We start from the raw sequence: 13,196 nt of genomic DNA on the forward strand, positions 1-13,196 counted from the left end.
GAGAAGTCTAGGGTTTATTTAAGCTCACAGCAGACTTCTCTTTCATATTGTTTGTCTATCTGTCCCTGTTGAGCTGGAGTACCGGACTTCAGGCTTGAGTCTTTAAATTTAATCAGATCACATTGCAGACTGATTGCATCAGAAGGATTAAACTTACTAACGGCAATACTTTTGATGCCTCAGCCTGCTTTCCCTGCAGTCTGGCAGATGTGAATCCTTGTTTAATAGAGTATTGGAGGCCACCTTTTGCTCTTAAAAGAACAAAAAAAATGGTGGCATCAGAGAGAAAAGCAAAAATTGTTCTTGTCTCTAATCAAATTTCAAATTTCAAGTAGAAAAAACATGGGAAAAAGCAACAAGTTTTTGAAGACCAACATTGTACTGAAACCTGTGAACAAATGGTCTTGTTTGCTTCACTCTGGAGAACCATGATTCTCTTGAAGGCTTGTGGGATGTCCAAAAAATGATTTGATGAAGCACAGTAGTCTCTTTGAATTGCTTTGAGAAACACAGTAATAGTATTTGGTTGGAGAATACGTAATATTGCAGATAGCTAATTGGTTCTGCAAATTCAGTAGTCTCAAGACTGCTGTGCCTGTTTTCTGCTCATAATTTTCTTTCTATTTTGGTACTCTACTTAGACTGGGGTGTTTTGGGCGGGGGGGGATGTTAGTGATGTATCTGTTCAAAGCTAGGACTATACTGCCCCTTGCAGAGATAGGGGCAGCAGCTGGGGCAGCCGGAGAGTTTGCCTTCTTGCACACATCACTGGAAGCCCTTAGCTTTCTACTCGCCCTAAATAATGATTCTTGCCCTTCCCTTCAAGGCCCTCTCTAAACCTGCCTCGTGTTGGTCTAATTCTCCTTTCAGTCTTAGCAAGACCTATGTTTTCTACAGTGCCTCCAAAAGAGTATCTTAGGAATGATGGCTCACTTCAAAAAACAAACAAACAAAAAAGCCAAACATGGATTAAAACTTAAGTGGTTCCATTAAAGAATGGTTTTTGAACTGCGTTACAGTCCCAGTTTCCTCTGCTCTTCCTCAGGTCCTTGCTCCCGTTCATTATGTATAACATTTGGTTTCTGACTGAAATGTAAGCTTTTCAGGAAAAACAAAATACTGCTTTTTGTTTGCAGTGCTCGTAGCCCAAAGAGGCCCCAAATGGATCTTTAGCCCCTCTGTTAATACACATAATAATATGCAGGCCATAGAGTGAAAACACTAACTCTCTTAAGGCCCCCACAATTCGTACAGATTACCTCCTGTAATTAAAACATGGTAGCAGGCGAGAAAAGCAAGAGGTGTCTGTGGCCAATACATGCCCATGTAAAGTTTGAGGGGTTTTTGAAGGCTGAAAGAGATGAAAAAAATTGGGAAAGTGAACACAACGCAGTGATTGATGGACATGACACCATCCTGCCTGAGAATACCAAAGGCCTCAGGGCACTGATAAATGGAAATGATCACCTGAATAATGAAGTCTGATCCAGAAATACCAGGTTGCGAAGTTCCCTGAGGGGATGGGGACAGAAGTTTCTGAGAGATTCTCTTTAGCAGTGAATTATGATGCTTCTGAATGTGAATGATTTTGAATTTCCAGTAGTGAATGTCATGACATGCTGTACCCCCTGACTTGTAAAGTAATATCGTCCTCTGTCCCTAGACAGAGTCGGCATAGTCTGTATGGAGTAGACTGTAAGGAAAAACRATCATTAAAAATGAGCAACTGAAAATGAGGAAAGTAAAAGGGAAATTTCAAAGACATATACKGAAGTATGCTAATGAGAAGGAAGAATTTACCATTCTTCACTAATAATTCTCCCCTTCTTTCCTGCCATATGGATTTCTTAGATGAATATTCTCCTTAGGCAGTTAAATTCCAAAAACACCCCCAGGGTTAGTGAGAGTTATCGACACTGTCTAAATTAAACTATGATAAGCAAGTAAGTGGGCTCACATGCCTGTTTAAGTTGCCGTAGCGTGCACCCAGATACTAAAAGTCGCACAGCTCTGTTGGCTGCATCCCTTCCTCTTCGCTCACTGAGCAAGGCCACCGGCAGCGGCAGACCCGCAGAGCACTGGACACTTTTATTGTCCCTCCAAGGTCAACGGGTGCCAGCTAAAATACGCACAGACCTGCAGGCTTCTCTCCTACGAAGGCATTTGCCTGCGCTTAACTCGGAGCGTGTGTGCTCCAGGAGAGCCGGCACGTGCCTTGAGAAAAGCATTTTGAATGTATTTTCTTCTTCTTCTTCTTTTTTTTTTTTTAACTGGAGTGTGTTCAAATGTTTACAATTTTCAGGGCAGAAGAATCTTGAACAAATTAGTCATTCAGGAGGATTTATTTTGGAGTTTGAAAGCACTTCAAATTTTTCTCTTATTTTCTATAAACAGAGTTACATTTCAAAATGAAAAAATATTTCTAGCTGAAAAGTGCAAAAGTTTTCCTCTGCAAATGTTAAAACAGGGTCTTTTGACAATATCAGAACTTCTTCTTCCTGGAAACAAAATGTCCTTTGCAAACCCTTTCTGTTTTACTGAATTTTCAGTAAGATGGGGAGGGGTGCTGAGAAATCCCTGAATTGCTCTTAGATGCTGCTCTTCATTTTCCCCACCATGACTGAGATTGGGATCAAAAATGCTAAGTTTTAATTGGAAAGTATCTTTCACTTCTTTGTTCCCATGTTACAGCAATATGTTTTGCATTTAAACGATTCTCTGTCCCTGACTATGGGCAATCAATCAAATGCCACTCTTGAGTGCAGGTCCTACAAATACCCTATTGTACAGTAAATGCAAAACCTCTATAAATCCCAGACAATGTATGAGCTCTAAAATCATTAATATCACAGTCAGGGCTGGCTGATTAATTTTTGTGTGGTTAGTGTGTGAATTTCTTTCCAGGCTCCATCTCATTCATAATGCTTTTGCTCATTGTCAAGCTTGTATCTTATAAACCTCTTCATTTTACAGGGAGCGCTTACTCTCTTTTTCCTGTTTGGTTACAAAACACTGCTTTCAAGTGAAGTGTAACTCTCCAAGAAATGTGCAAAACCTTATCTATGAAACCATTCCCATTTAATTCAGATGGATAACTTGATGCTGTTCTGTATTTTAGGTTGGGTGAAAATTGTTTATTAAACAAGTGTTGCGAAGCTAGATTTCCGTTTAATAGGTTTTTGAATAACTCTTTCTAAAAATTCATGTAGCGCTGCACGCCGGCGTTCTGACCTCGTGGGCTTCTGCAGTTTTGTCTTTGCGTTCCTACCTACCGGGTGCTACTTTTCTTTCTCCAAAGATCCCCTGTAAAATTATTCCTATGCAGACGATAGATGAGAAAGGATGCTATGGGTCATGAGCAAAACAGACTTCTTTCCCTCATGCGCACGTGCCTTCTGTAAGCACCAACTCGCCCACATTTAAGCTGTTGCGTGGTTGAGTTTGTTGGGTGTTCTTGCCCAAAGGCATTTTCCGGTGACTGATCTGTCAACCTTTGGGTCTCAGCTGTCAGGCTGGATCCGGTGACCTCCTGAGTCTCTCAGGGAAGGAGAGAATCACGGTGCTTTTGCTCTTTTTATTTGGCGTGTTAATGACCCAAGTTCAGCCAGATGAAGGGAACCCATTTACCAGCGCCCTGGTGGCCTTATCAATGCAGTAATAAGCTTGGCTCGGTACTTTTCCCCTTAAAGTTACATCACCTTCCAAAAACAAAAGAGCAGTCTGCTTAAAGCTGTCCCTGAGCTCCCCAGGGAGCCTGCACAGCTTGAAGGAGTTTGTTGCTTAAAAAAGTGAAGTAAATAGGGAGAGAGATTTTGTCATGTTCTTGCATGTGGTAGCAGGGGATTGCAGGTCTTTCCTAGCCCTGTGTTCCTAAACAGATGTTATTGCATGAAGAATTAGGTGGTTACGCTGTCCTGTAACTTTTTGAAATTTTAAGCACATCTGAGATATATCTGACTAATCCATGCGTTTTAGTCTGTTCTGGCAGCACCATGTTAGCCTATGGAGGATTTTTGTTTATAGAAAGCACGGCCTCTCTTGGAAGTGATTTACAAATGGAAAACCGAGGTTAAAATAATAGAATAAAACTTGCTCAATCAGCTCCAGACAGGGTGACAAGGTGAGGAGTATGTAATATTTTTACTGTTTAAATAAAAATAATGGCAAGTGTTCTGGACGCCACGGTGGTTTCTGTATCATGCTCCTTGCAAGGCAGGCAGCACAAGTCAAGAGCTTCCTGCCCAACAAGGCAAAAGCCCTCTCAAGCCTCCTTTGCCCCATCCCTCCCGAAAGCTGCTCCTCTGGCAGGACTGCTCATAGACAGGCTCACTCTAAAGCTAAACTGCAGTTTGAGCGAATTTGAATTATGCCTTTATAACCCCTTCTCTGGGGGCTTTATCAAATGGCCGCTCCTCATTTGCCTGGCGGTGGGAAAAGCACACGCTGGCTGTTGATGGAAATATTGCTGGAATAGCGGTTTCTGCGGTTGAACGCAAATAGATGTTAGTGCAGCGCTTGTGTTGTGCGCGTTTTGCATTTTCTCTGCACGTGCTTGTAGTGACGGGAAGAAAAACATGCAGCTTGTGCAGTGCTGCTCACGTGGTGACTCCACAAGGCAGCACCTCAACTGGTTGTGTTTCTCGGATGTCTGTGATTGCACGCTGCCATCTTCTAGTACTTTTACTGTTTCAGTGACAGCCGTTGTATGATGCTCTGCTGCTTCCACTGTGGTGCATTTTTAGGCAGTGGAAGTGCACCACTCTCTGAAGAGCTGGAGAAACACTCCAAACCCCTTTCCTTTTGCCCAAAACTGAAGCCCAGCATCTCCAGCTGGATTGCACGTGCATGCCTGTGGCAGACGTGTCTTTAAAAAGCAAAGGAAACAATCATGAAACAAAGCCTATTTCTTACCTAAATGTAGGCTGTTACCTGGTAAAATCGGGTTGCTAGGTTTGTCCTCTTTTCAGTTTATGGACTGTATAAAAGAAATCGGCATTCGTGGATGCAGTTCAGCACAACTGCCGGGCCCTTTCTGGAGCGAAATTGTTGCTTGACTAGTAAGAGAAGTTGCTAGTCAGGATCGGGATTTTTAAAAATAATTATTCTATATCTGCTCATGATTTCCTGTCAGTGCTTAAACATTCTGCAGCCCCTTCATTTTGAAGAAAAAAAAATCCCATTCAGAATGACAACTTCTAAACAGTGAATTCTGTAAATAAAGGCATTTCTGGGTATTTTTTTTATTCCTTTGTGCATATTAATATTTCAAATTTCTAGGAATGATGCCACAATATGGAATAAATTGGGGAAAATGCAATGAGTCTTTTAAAAATTACACAGTCCCCTTAACTAATACTTGACACAAGATTTGAAGAGAGAAGTTTAGATTCCCTGCTTTAACACAGAGCTCTGGGTCCCTTGCTAGATGCAGCAGACTGGTAATTCAGTTTTACCAACCAAATTCTTGCAGCAGAAGTGATTTAAAGAAGGGCCAAATTGTGATTCCTATTTTGTTAAGCAAGTGAATGGAAGCAGGCCGYGTTTGCCAATGCCTCCGTCCTTTAGAGGCGGCGTGGAGTCGCAGGGGGCACTGCCCTGCGCTGGCTGCCAGGAGAGCTCACCTGTATCCRCGGCATCTGCCCCAGGTACCTTTGGTTGCTCCCTCAGTTCTCAGCTTTACATTTGTACCAGGCCTTGCGTCTGTCTTGAGCTTTCTGCTCCCCCATCCCTTCTCCCATGTCCTGGGGCTTTGCTTGGTGCAGGGTGTCAAGTGCATCCTTAGCTACAGCAGTCCTGGTGAGAAGGGACAGCGTGCCTAAGTGGGGACCTTAGGATCTAAGGTCCCTAAGTGGGCACCCACAGGCCTGACAAACTAGTTTGTTTTTCCTTGTGGATGAAACCCATTAAGGTTATGTCCACATGGATGGAAGCAAACAGGCAAGTATTTTCTCTCTGCTGGATTTGTTAGCATGAGCTCAGGGTTAATAGGGTGCCCCTGCTTCCGGCCCAGAACTGACGTATGCGGTCAGAACAAATTCATTTCTGTCTGTACCCATTTGCAAAGACCAGCGCCAAATGCGGTGTCTGCGTGCACATACAGCTCTTCTAAATAAATTCTGCCCACTAGCATTTCAGAGCAAGGCTGTGCAGCCAGGGGCAAGGAGCTCTATGCCCTGTAGTAAAGCCAGAAGTCTGGAAGGGCATCCTGTGCTTGCYAGACTGCTCAGGCCTTTCTAAGGAGAAAAATGGTTTCTCCTTTGGTAATCTTCTAGCTTATTACCTCTGAATAATCAAACCATTTTCTTTCCTCTTTCATTTATACTGTTTTCCAGTTACCTCATCTATTGCTGCCCTGAAAATCTTCATTCCGTGGTGCCTGCCTGGCATTGCTGATCTGCGTTCTCTCTGAGAGAGACTGGAAGAAAATAAACTAGACAGATAGAAAGTGCTCATGTGAATGAGTGTCTCCATCTTGCTGTTAGAAAATATTTAAATCTGAAATGTTGAATTTCTTTGCCTGATTTCATGAATGTTGAATTCCTCTGCCTGATTTCAGATGTAGTTTTTAGTATTTGAAGTAAGATAATACCCAGAGGCAGCATTTGTTTTGAAAGGTCTGTGAATGAGCTTTGTTAGTTCTCCATTGAGAAGGTATTCAAGAGAATAACATTGCGATGTTTTCTCACCACGCTTTACAGCATGCCTCGGCTCTTTCGGAGAGGAGTTATCATTAGGGCTTGGTGTGTCTGCCCAGATTAAGCAGAGAAGCAGTTCACACCATATTTAACAGAAGGCTTTTTCTGCGAGTAAGTCATCTCTGAACTGAACCAATGCCATTTTTTCATTTATGACCTTTTGGTGAAGCCATCCTGAGTTGGATTTAGTATTTCCACATGTTAGAATATGAATCTGCAACCTGCATTTGATTCTCTTTGGTCCCAGGCAAACAGAATAATCCTTGTGTTTGGGGCCRGATTCTTCCCTGGTATAGCGTATTTAGTTCATTTGTGAAAATATATAGGCTAAATCAATGGAGCTTTTGCATTTTGCATACAAAACTTTTGACCCTATTTGTATAAGCATCTATTTGGCTTCATACAGTTTGTAATTTGTACCTGCAATTATTATTTATATGTATAAATCTAGTAATTATATATGCAAAGTAGCATTTGAACAAAATAAGCTACAAAGCACAGTTCAATGTATGTTGTTTTTATGTTTTTTCTTTAAATATCTTCCTTTTCATCCAAATAATTTCACTGCTATAGTAAGTATCAAGGAAAGGAGTAAGGAAAAATCCCCGAATTTATTAGGCTCCAATAAACTCCCCTCAGTGCACATACGTTTAGTATCTTTCATTAACATTAATGAGAATTATGCATGCATCCTGTGGAGAATAGGCCCTGTTGTTTTATTTCTTTTCCTTGTTTTCAATATTAAATCTTATCCTGCAGTCATTTCTATAGGGCATACATGTATTCCTGCTGCTCAGTTATTTGCTCTACTTAATGTATACAGTTTGAGCACCTTCTTTTGCATAGTGAGGGTAGAAAGTGCATAAATAAAGAAAAAATCTATTTAATAGAATTTGTGGACTTGTATAAAAACAAGAGATATGCAAATTAATGAATTAATGGATTGCTATTGATTACCAGTAAGGCCTAATTAAATAATAAATTTTTCCCTAAACAATTACTTGTTTCATGTTATTAAATGATCAAATCCGTAACTAGTTTTGAAGCTTAGACTCTCAGGCTGAAGTGAGGTGCTCAGGAGAGCAAAGTTGTGTTTTAAAGCACTGGAGGCCTAGTTACAGGGATTTATGATTTAATTTTCTGTGTAATCTAATTTAGTGCAACTATTGAGTTTCTAAAAAAATGAACTTTGATTAGATTTTGTTGACAAAAATAAATACAAAATATAAGGTAGTTTATTCATTGTCTGTAGCACGCTAAGAAGAGTGAGTCATGGGCGTTTCTGTACCTGAAGTGGCCTTTTTTCCCATTTCCTGCTGTTTTAGCTGTGTTCTATGGTAGTCAGTCATTCTCTAGGCGCCAATCCAGGTGTAGTGCATGACAAAGATGCAAAATCCAGAGGAAACAAAACTCATTTCTGTGGGAAATTTAATTCATTTCACATAAATAACTGAAATTCATCATTCCTCACTTCTGAGATAGACATCAATGTTTTGTAGAGAGCGTTAAGAATAAAGTATGTGAAAGTCCTGGAAGGAAGGCGCGCTGGAGAAGAAAGCAATCAAATAAAGCTCTTCAATTTGACGTTTTTTCACTTGATTGGGAGTTTTAAAAGCAGATAGTGGGAACAGGAAATGAGTCTTTCAGCTAATTCCATTCTGCATGAAAAATGCCGAGTGCCAAAACAGTGCTGTCCTGGGCGAGAAACCGCTGGGTGAATTTCCTCGGCACAGTGCCGTGGCACGCAGCAGTGCCCTGGCGGCATCGGGGGCTCAGGTGGTGCCCGCCTGCTTGGCTCCATCATTAACAACAGATTGCAAGAAAAGAGCAATGACATCTAGTTCGTTAAYGGCTAGGGCTGTGTTTTGCTTGCATTTGCTGGGCTTGTCTGGCAGCAGACCGAAGCTGGCAGACAGATTGCTCATTCTGTCGTCGAAAGCCTCGAGCCTACCTGCGTGCGTGCGCACATCTGCATGGACCCAGGCGTGCTTTGCGTCGCAGGTGAGCAGTGGAATATCCTCCCTCCGAGCTACCTCACTGCGCCTAGGTGGCGATCGGATTCAGTAGAGCAGGTTGCCTTGGGCAGAGCACTATTTTAGGGCAACTCTACCTGGTAGAACATTTTTGTGTGATGCCCTCAAGACCTATGCGGTTATGAATCTCGGCCTTTGCTTGACTGAAGCCAAGCTGTTGCTTTCGCAGTGTAGAGCCAGTGAAGTGCTTGTTCCCCACACTGGGACGATGGTGTGCTGCTGGGTGCTGCTTGCAGGTGCTGCGTGCAGTGATGGCAGTGACAGATGGGAGCATTCAAGCAATGACCCTTTAGAGAGATGGGGCTTGGCTCAAAACTCTTTGAGCTCAGCACAGGGATTCAGCATGTTCCTTGCTCAAAATGCGTGGACTCATTTTTAAAGCACCTTTTCCAATTCTTTCCATTTTCTGATGATTAATGTGCTGAATTTCYTTACTAATCATTGCCATTGTTTGTTGAACACCTGGGTACCTAAGCAAAAAAAGTTCTGTTGTTGCCTACTTGGTTGACTCTATAATTAGCAGCAGATTGTGAGATAGCTGCAGTGACATCTAGTTTGTTAACGGTTAGGGCTATGTTTTGCTTGCATTGGGTTGAGTTGACCTCAGCAGGTCCAGGCTGGCAAACAGATGTCAGCTCTGGTTAGCAGAACGTCTTCTGGTCCCTTCAGTATAACACCCCAATTGGGTGTGCGTGTGTTATGTAGAAGTGAAAAACTTGCAGTAACTATTGCGTGGTACGTGCAAACAAATTTCGATCGGCAGGCAAAGACAGCTTGTAACCCTATTGGGAAATGATAAATTGCTGTTAAATGCTATAATTATCCCATGACATTCAGGACTGAAACTTAACTAAATTTTGCTGAAAACTTAAAAAATAATGGAGAGAGGTAATATGGTTTAATAAATTAGCCACAGAGTAAGTGAAAAAACGAGAACACAACAGAAAATTAATATTTTTCTTTTACCAGTGTGTAACAGGCTTTGTTAAAAAATGTCTGAAAGTGAAGAAGAGTTTGTTAGACAAATTATAATTTTAATTGCAGACGTAATTGATTATACTCAGCATGCTCATTAGGTTAAGGGAGAATATGAGTCAACTCTCAAGGTCATTACAGTAATAGATATTGTAGGCATGTAATTTGTGATAAGCTGGTTCGTGAACATCTAATTGCTCATTCATGGCAGTATGTCTGGCACTTTTACTCCCCAAACACCTCTTTGTCCAATTTATTTAACACCCCTTAATATTCCAGGGTCAAATTTACTATGGGAGGCATCAAGCAGTGAATTTTCAACCTCCAAATTATTACACCGCTTCACCCTTTTTGTGCCTCAAAGACAGAGCCTGCATTACTAAAAATTAGTGGTCTGGCACTAAGCAGGGTACATCACAAATAGAAATACTCACCCACAGAGACAAGCTAGAATTTCTCATTGAAAACAGCTGTTCCCTGCCCTCCCCAATGGCAGTCATGGATTGGAATAGGATGCCAAAGAGATGTTCTTTTTTTGAAATATGCACCAATTAATCAGATCTTTGTTTTTATATTGTTCCTAGGAAGAACGCAAGATAATTGCGTTCTGTTAACTCTTTCATTATTATTTCTTTTCAAGGCATTGGCAGAGAGTCTTTAATATTAGCTTCCTCTCTGGCTGAAAGTCAATCAGTGTGTCAGATATCAGTTCTTGTCAACCCAGAAAAACTAAAAACATGCTTATCATATATATCAGCTACAAGTAACAATTGTACCTCACTTTGATATAATGCCTTGTATTCACAGGTCTCAAACAGAGAAGGAGTCACTGTCCCCATTACCGAAATGCAGGTATTGAAGTGACTTGTGCAGGGTAACGCACCAACCCGAGGGTGGGAYGGGGAATAGCAGCCAGGTGTCCTGAGTTGCAGGCTGCCTCGTTTTCTACCTCCTCTCTACAGTCATTCTGTCTTAACACAGTATCAAACTGTTCTGATTTATTAATYGGTCCTGTCACATTATGTAGCATTGCGGAGAGGTGGCTGAGGTAAGACAACCAAAGTCATTCCCATTGGATTCAAAAGTTGGATTCAGTCTGCAGTGCAGGGGGGAAATGTAAATTTTCATTTAAATATCTTTGGCTAAATGCCAGGAATCATGGGGTTTGGTTTGAGGGTTTTTTTTCCTTGATAAGTAAATAACATGGCTTGCAGAGCAACATAAACTGTCATTTATAATAATCTTCGTTATTTGCAAAATTTTCAAGATACCACCTTTTCAYTTGACATAACGTAGTCCATAGTTCAATATTGCTCATTGCTGAGAATTGGATAGATATAGCTGTAGATATTTAATTATATACCTAATTAATTCCAGTATGATTTAATAGTGATTCTTTGTTAAGATTTCTGGAAGATTCAAAGGTTTGAAGTCCGTCTATTGAAAAAGATTTTATTTAGAAGTCTCTTTTTCTGTAYGCTGGCTCTGTTCCAATCTTAGGCTTTGTACTACAATTTTTCTCTTTAAAGAATTCTCTGTAATGATATATATTTTTCAAACCTCTCCTTGCTGGTGTAAAAGTTACTATGTTGGCTGACTGACTGTATGATTGATTGATATTACCAAAAAAAGGCCCCCRTGCCTACCAGTATATATCAATCCGCATAACCACCTTGTAGATTGACCTGCTGAAAAAAACTGTTATGCAAACACACTGCCATCTGTTGTGTAGTTATTCTTCAGTAATAGAACATAAACTGGAGATATGTCAAAGTAATTTAGTAAGTCGACAAATATAAAGTGAAACTTGGTAAATATAATGTGTTGTACTGAGTTTTATTAATCATTGTCATCTGCAAGTACACAGCAGGTAATGCCAGTCTTTTCAAAGTCCAGCTTATTTTGTTTCATCCATCGAGTGCTAATGTCAGAGCTAGTTATGAGGAACTTGATGTCAGTTATAATAATTAATTTAATTTAAAATAAGGATTTTAAACATTCTGGGGTTGATCCAGATCTCTGGGAAGATCCCAGTGTCTGCGAAGCATGTTAAGTAAGTCCCAGACATCTTCATTGATCAGTTCAGAGGTTACACCCACACTTACGTTGGTGGTAATGCTACCTTTTTTTAGAAAGAGAGAATGTTTGTTACCCCTTACCTCAGAAGCAGAGCTAATGGTACCCAAATAAACTGGGTACCTCCTGAGATGGGATGTTATTTTTTAACTAGTTGTATTAAAATAAACTCTAAAGAAATGAAAAAAAGTATGAGATCTAATTGTGTTCTGTAAGTGCAGTTCTCAGATCGTGTTTGGACATCTTGATAATTAATGAAGAGGTTTMGAATGAAGCATTTTCCAGTGTCCTATCTCTTTGCTAATTTCCATTTTTTCATTAAGAAAAGATAAATTGTATCCAATTATTGAAAATTATGTAGGTCATTATCATGAATGAAACTGCAATTAAATTCAGTTTTCATAAAGAAAAAAGAGGTTATCTTGTCATAACGTAGGTGTTGGTATGTCTTGCTTGGCTGGCACTCCTGCCTTCAGGCCAAGGCTGTGTTAGRGTCAAATCCTACATCAGACTGAAGTGCTGAATTCGACTAGGACTGTGGTAAGAAACTTTAAGTGCCCTCAAGAACTAGAATCCAGATCGCATTGGGGCGGCCCAAGTGTATGTTCAGGGTCTCCTGGCCATTTGCATTTAAATATTCAGCAGCGGATAACCTCGCTATCGTAATAAAAAATTACCCTTCCCCATACGAAACAAAGTGGTGACCCTCCCTGAGCCGTGAACACGGGGGGTCTGTCCACCYGCACCGGCAGCTCTCCGAAACGCTGGGCGATCCGGAGTTGACCTCACTTGTCCGAGGCTCTGTACAAAGRGACAGACTGTGTCCCAAAGGACTGATAATCTCGTGACAAATGCGAGGTGACATTCCCCGTGCTGGGGGGAGCTCGGCGCACAGTGGTCGAGCCCAAGCCGAGCAGTGACCCAGTGCCCTCCGAGCTCCAGCTTGCTGGGGGCGCGTGCTCGCTGGAGGACCATCCTCTGCTTGCCCAKCTTTCATGCTCTACACAAAACCTCTACTGGCATAGCTGGGCCTTTGGTGTGACCCAAAACCAACAGGTTTTCTTCTTTAAAAAAAAAAAATTGAGACCAAAACCTCAGTGTCACCACGGTGACATGGTGTGAGGGACCTGGTGCCTAGTTCTCAAGAAGATGAGGAGCTGAGGCGTGACGGGTGGCGCGCAGCGTGTGCAGTCCTGCGGCATGCTCGTGCGGCGGCTCCCGCTGCAGCTGTGTCCTCCCGGCAGCTCCCCCGCTCCCGAGGCATCGGCGTGTTTGTGCATCTCTCAGAAAAGGTGAATTTTATTGAGTGAATTAAGGAGGGCTGTGGGGAGGACATTATTTAACTGCTTGTGTTGCTCAGAATGCTATACCAGAGGAAATGTAGAGGAAGCAGAAATTACTCTATTTTCTAGCCAAA

At 41.5% G+C, this 13,196-nt stretch overlaps 1 protein-coding gene across 7 annotated transcripts in view; it reads left to right on the top strand.

Moving 5' to 3' along the window:
- FHIT (fragile histidine triad) overlaps positions 1 to 13,196 on the top strand; it is a 624,940-nt gene that overhangs the window by 482,424 nt on the left and 129,320 nt on the right. Inside the window, exon 7 of one of the 7 annotated variants that reach the window (XM_026088091.1) lies at positions 10,511 to 10,555. The exons of the other annotated variants lie outside the window; for them this stretch is intronic. Within the exon in view, the coding sequence (XP_025943876.1) occupies positions 10,511 to 10,555 (45 nt within the window). The remainder of the gene's footprint in view (positions 1 to 10,510; positions 10,556 to 13,196) is intronic. 7 annotated transcript variants of the gene reach the window in all.

The sequence above is a fragment of the Apteryx rowi genome, unplaced genomic scaffold (assembly GCF_003343035.1).
Source record: "Apteryx rowi isolate R43461 unplaced genomic scaffold, aptRow1 scaffold_75, whole genome shotgun sequence".
Lineage (NCBI taxonomy): Eukaryota > Metazoa > Chordata > Aves > Apterygiformes > Apterygidae > Apteryx > Apteryx rowi.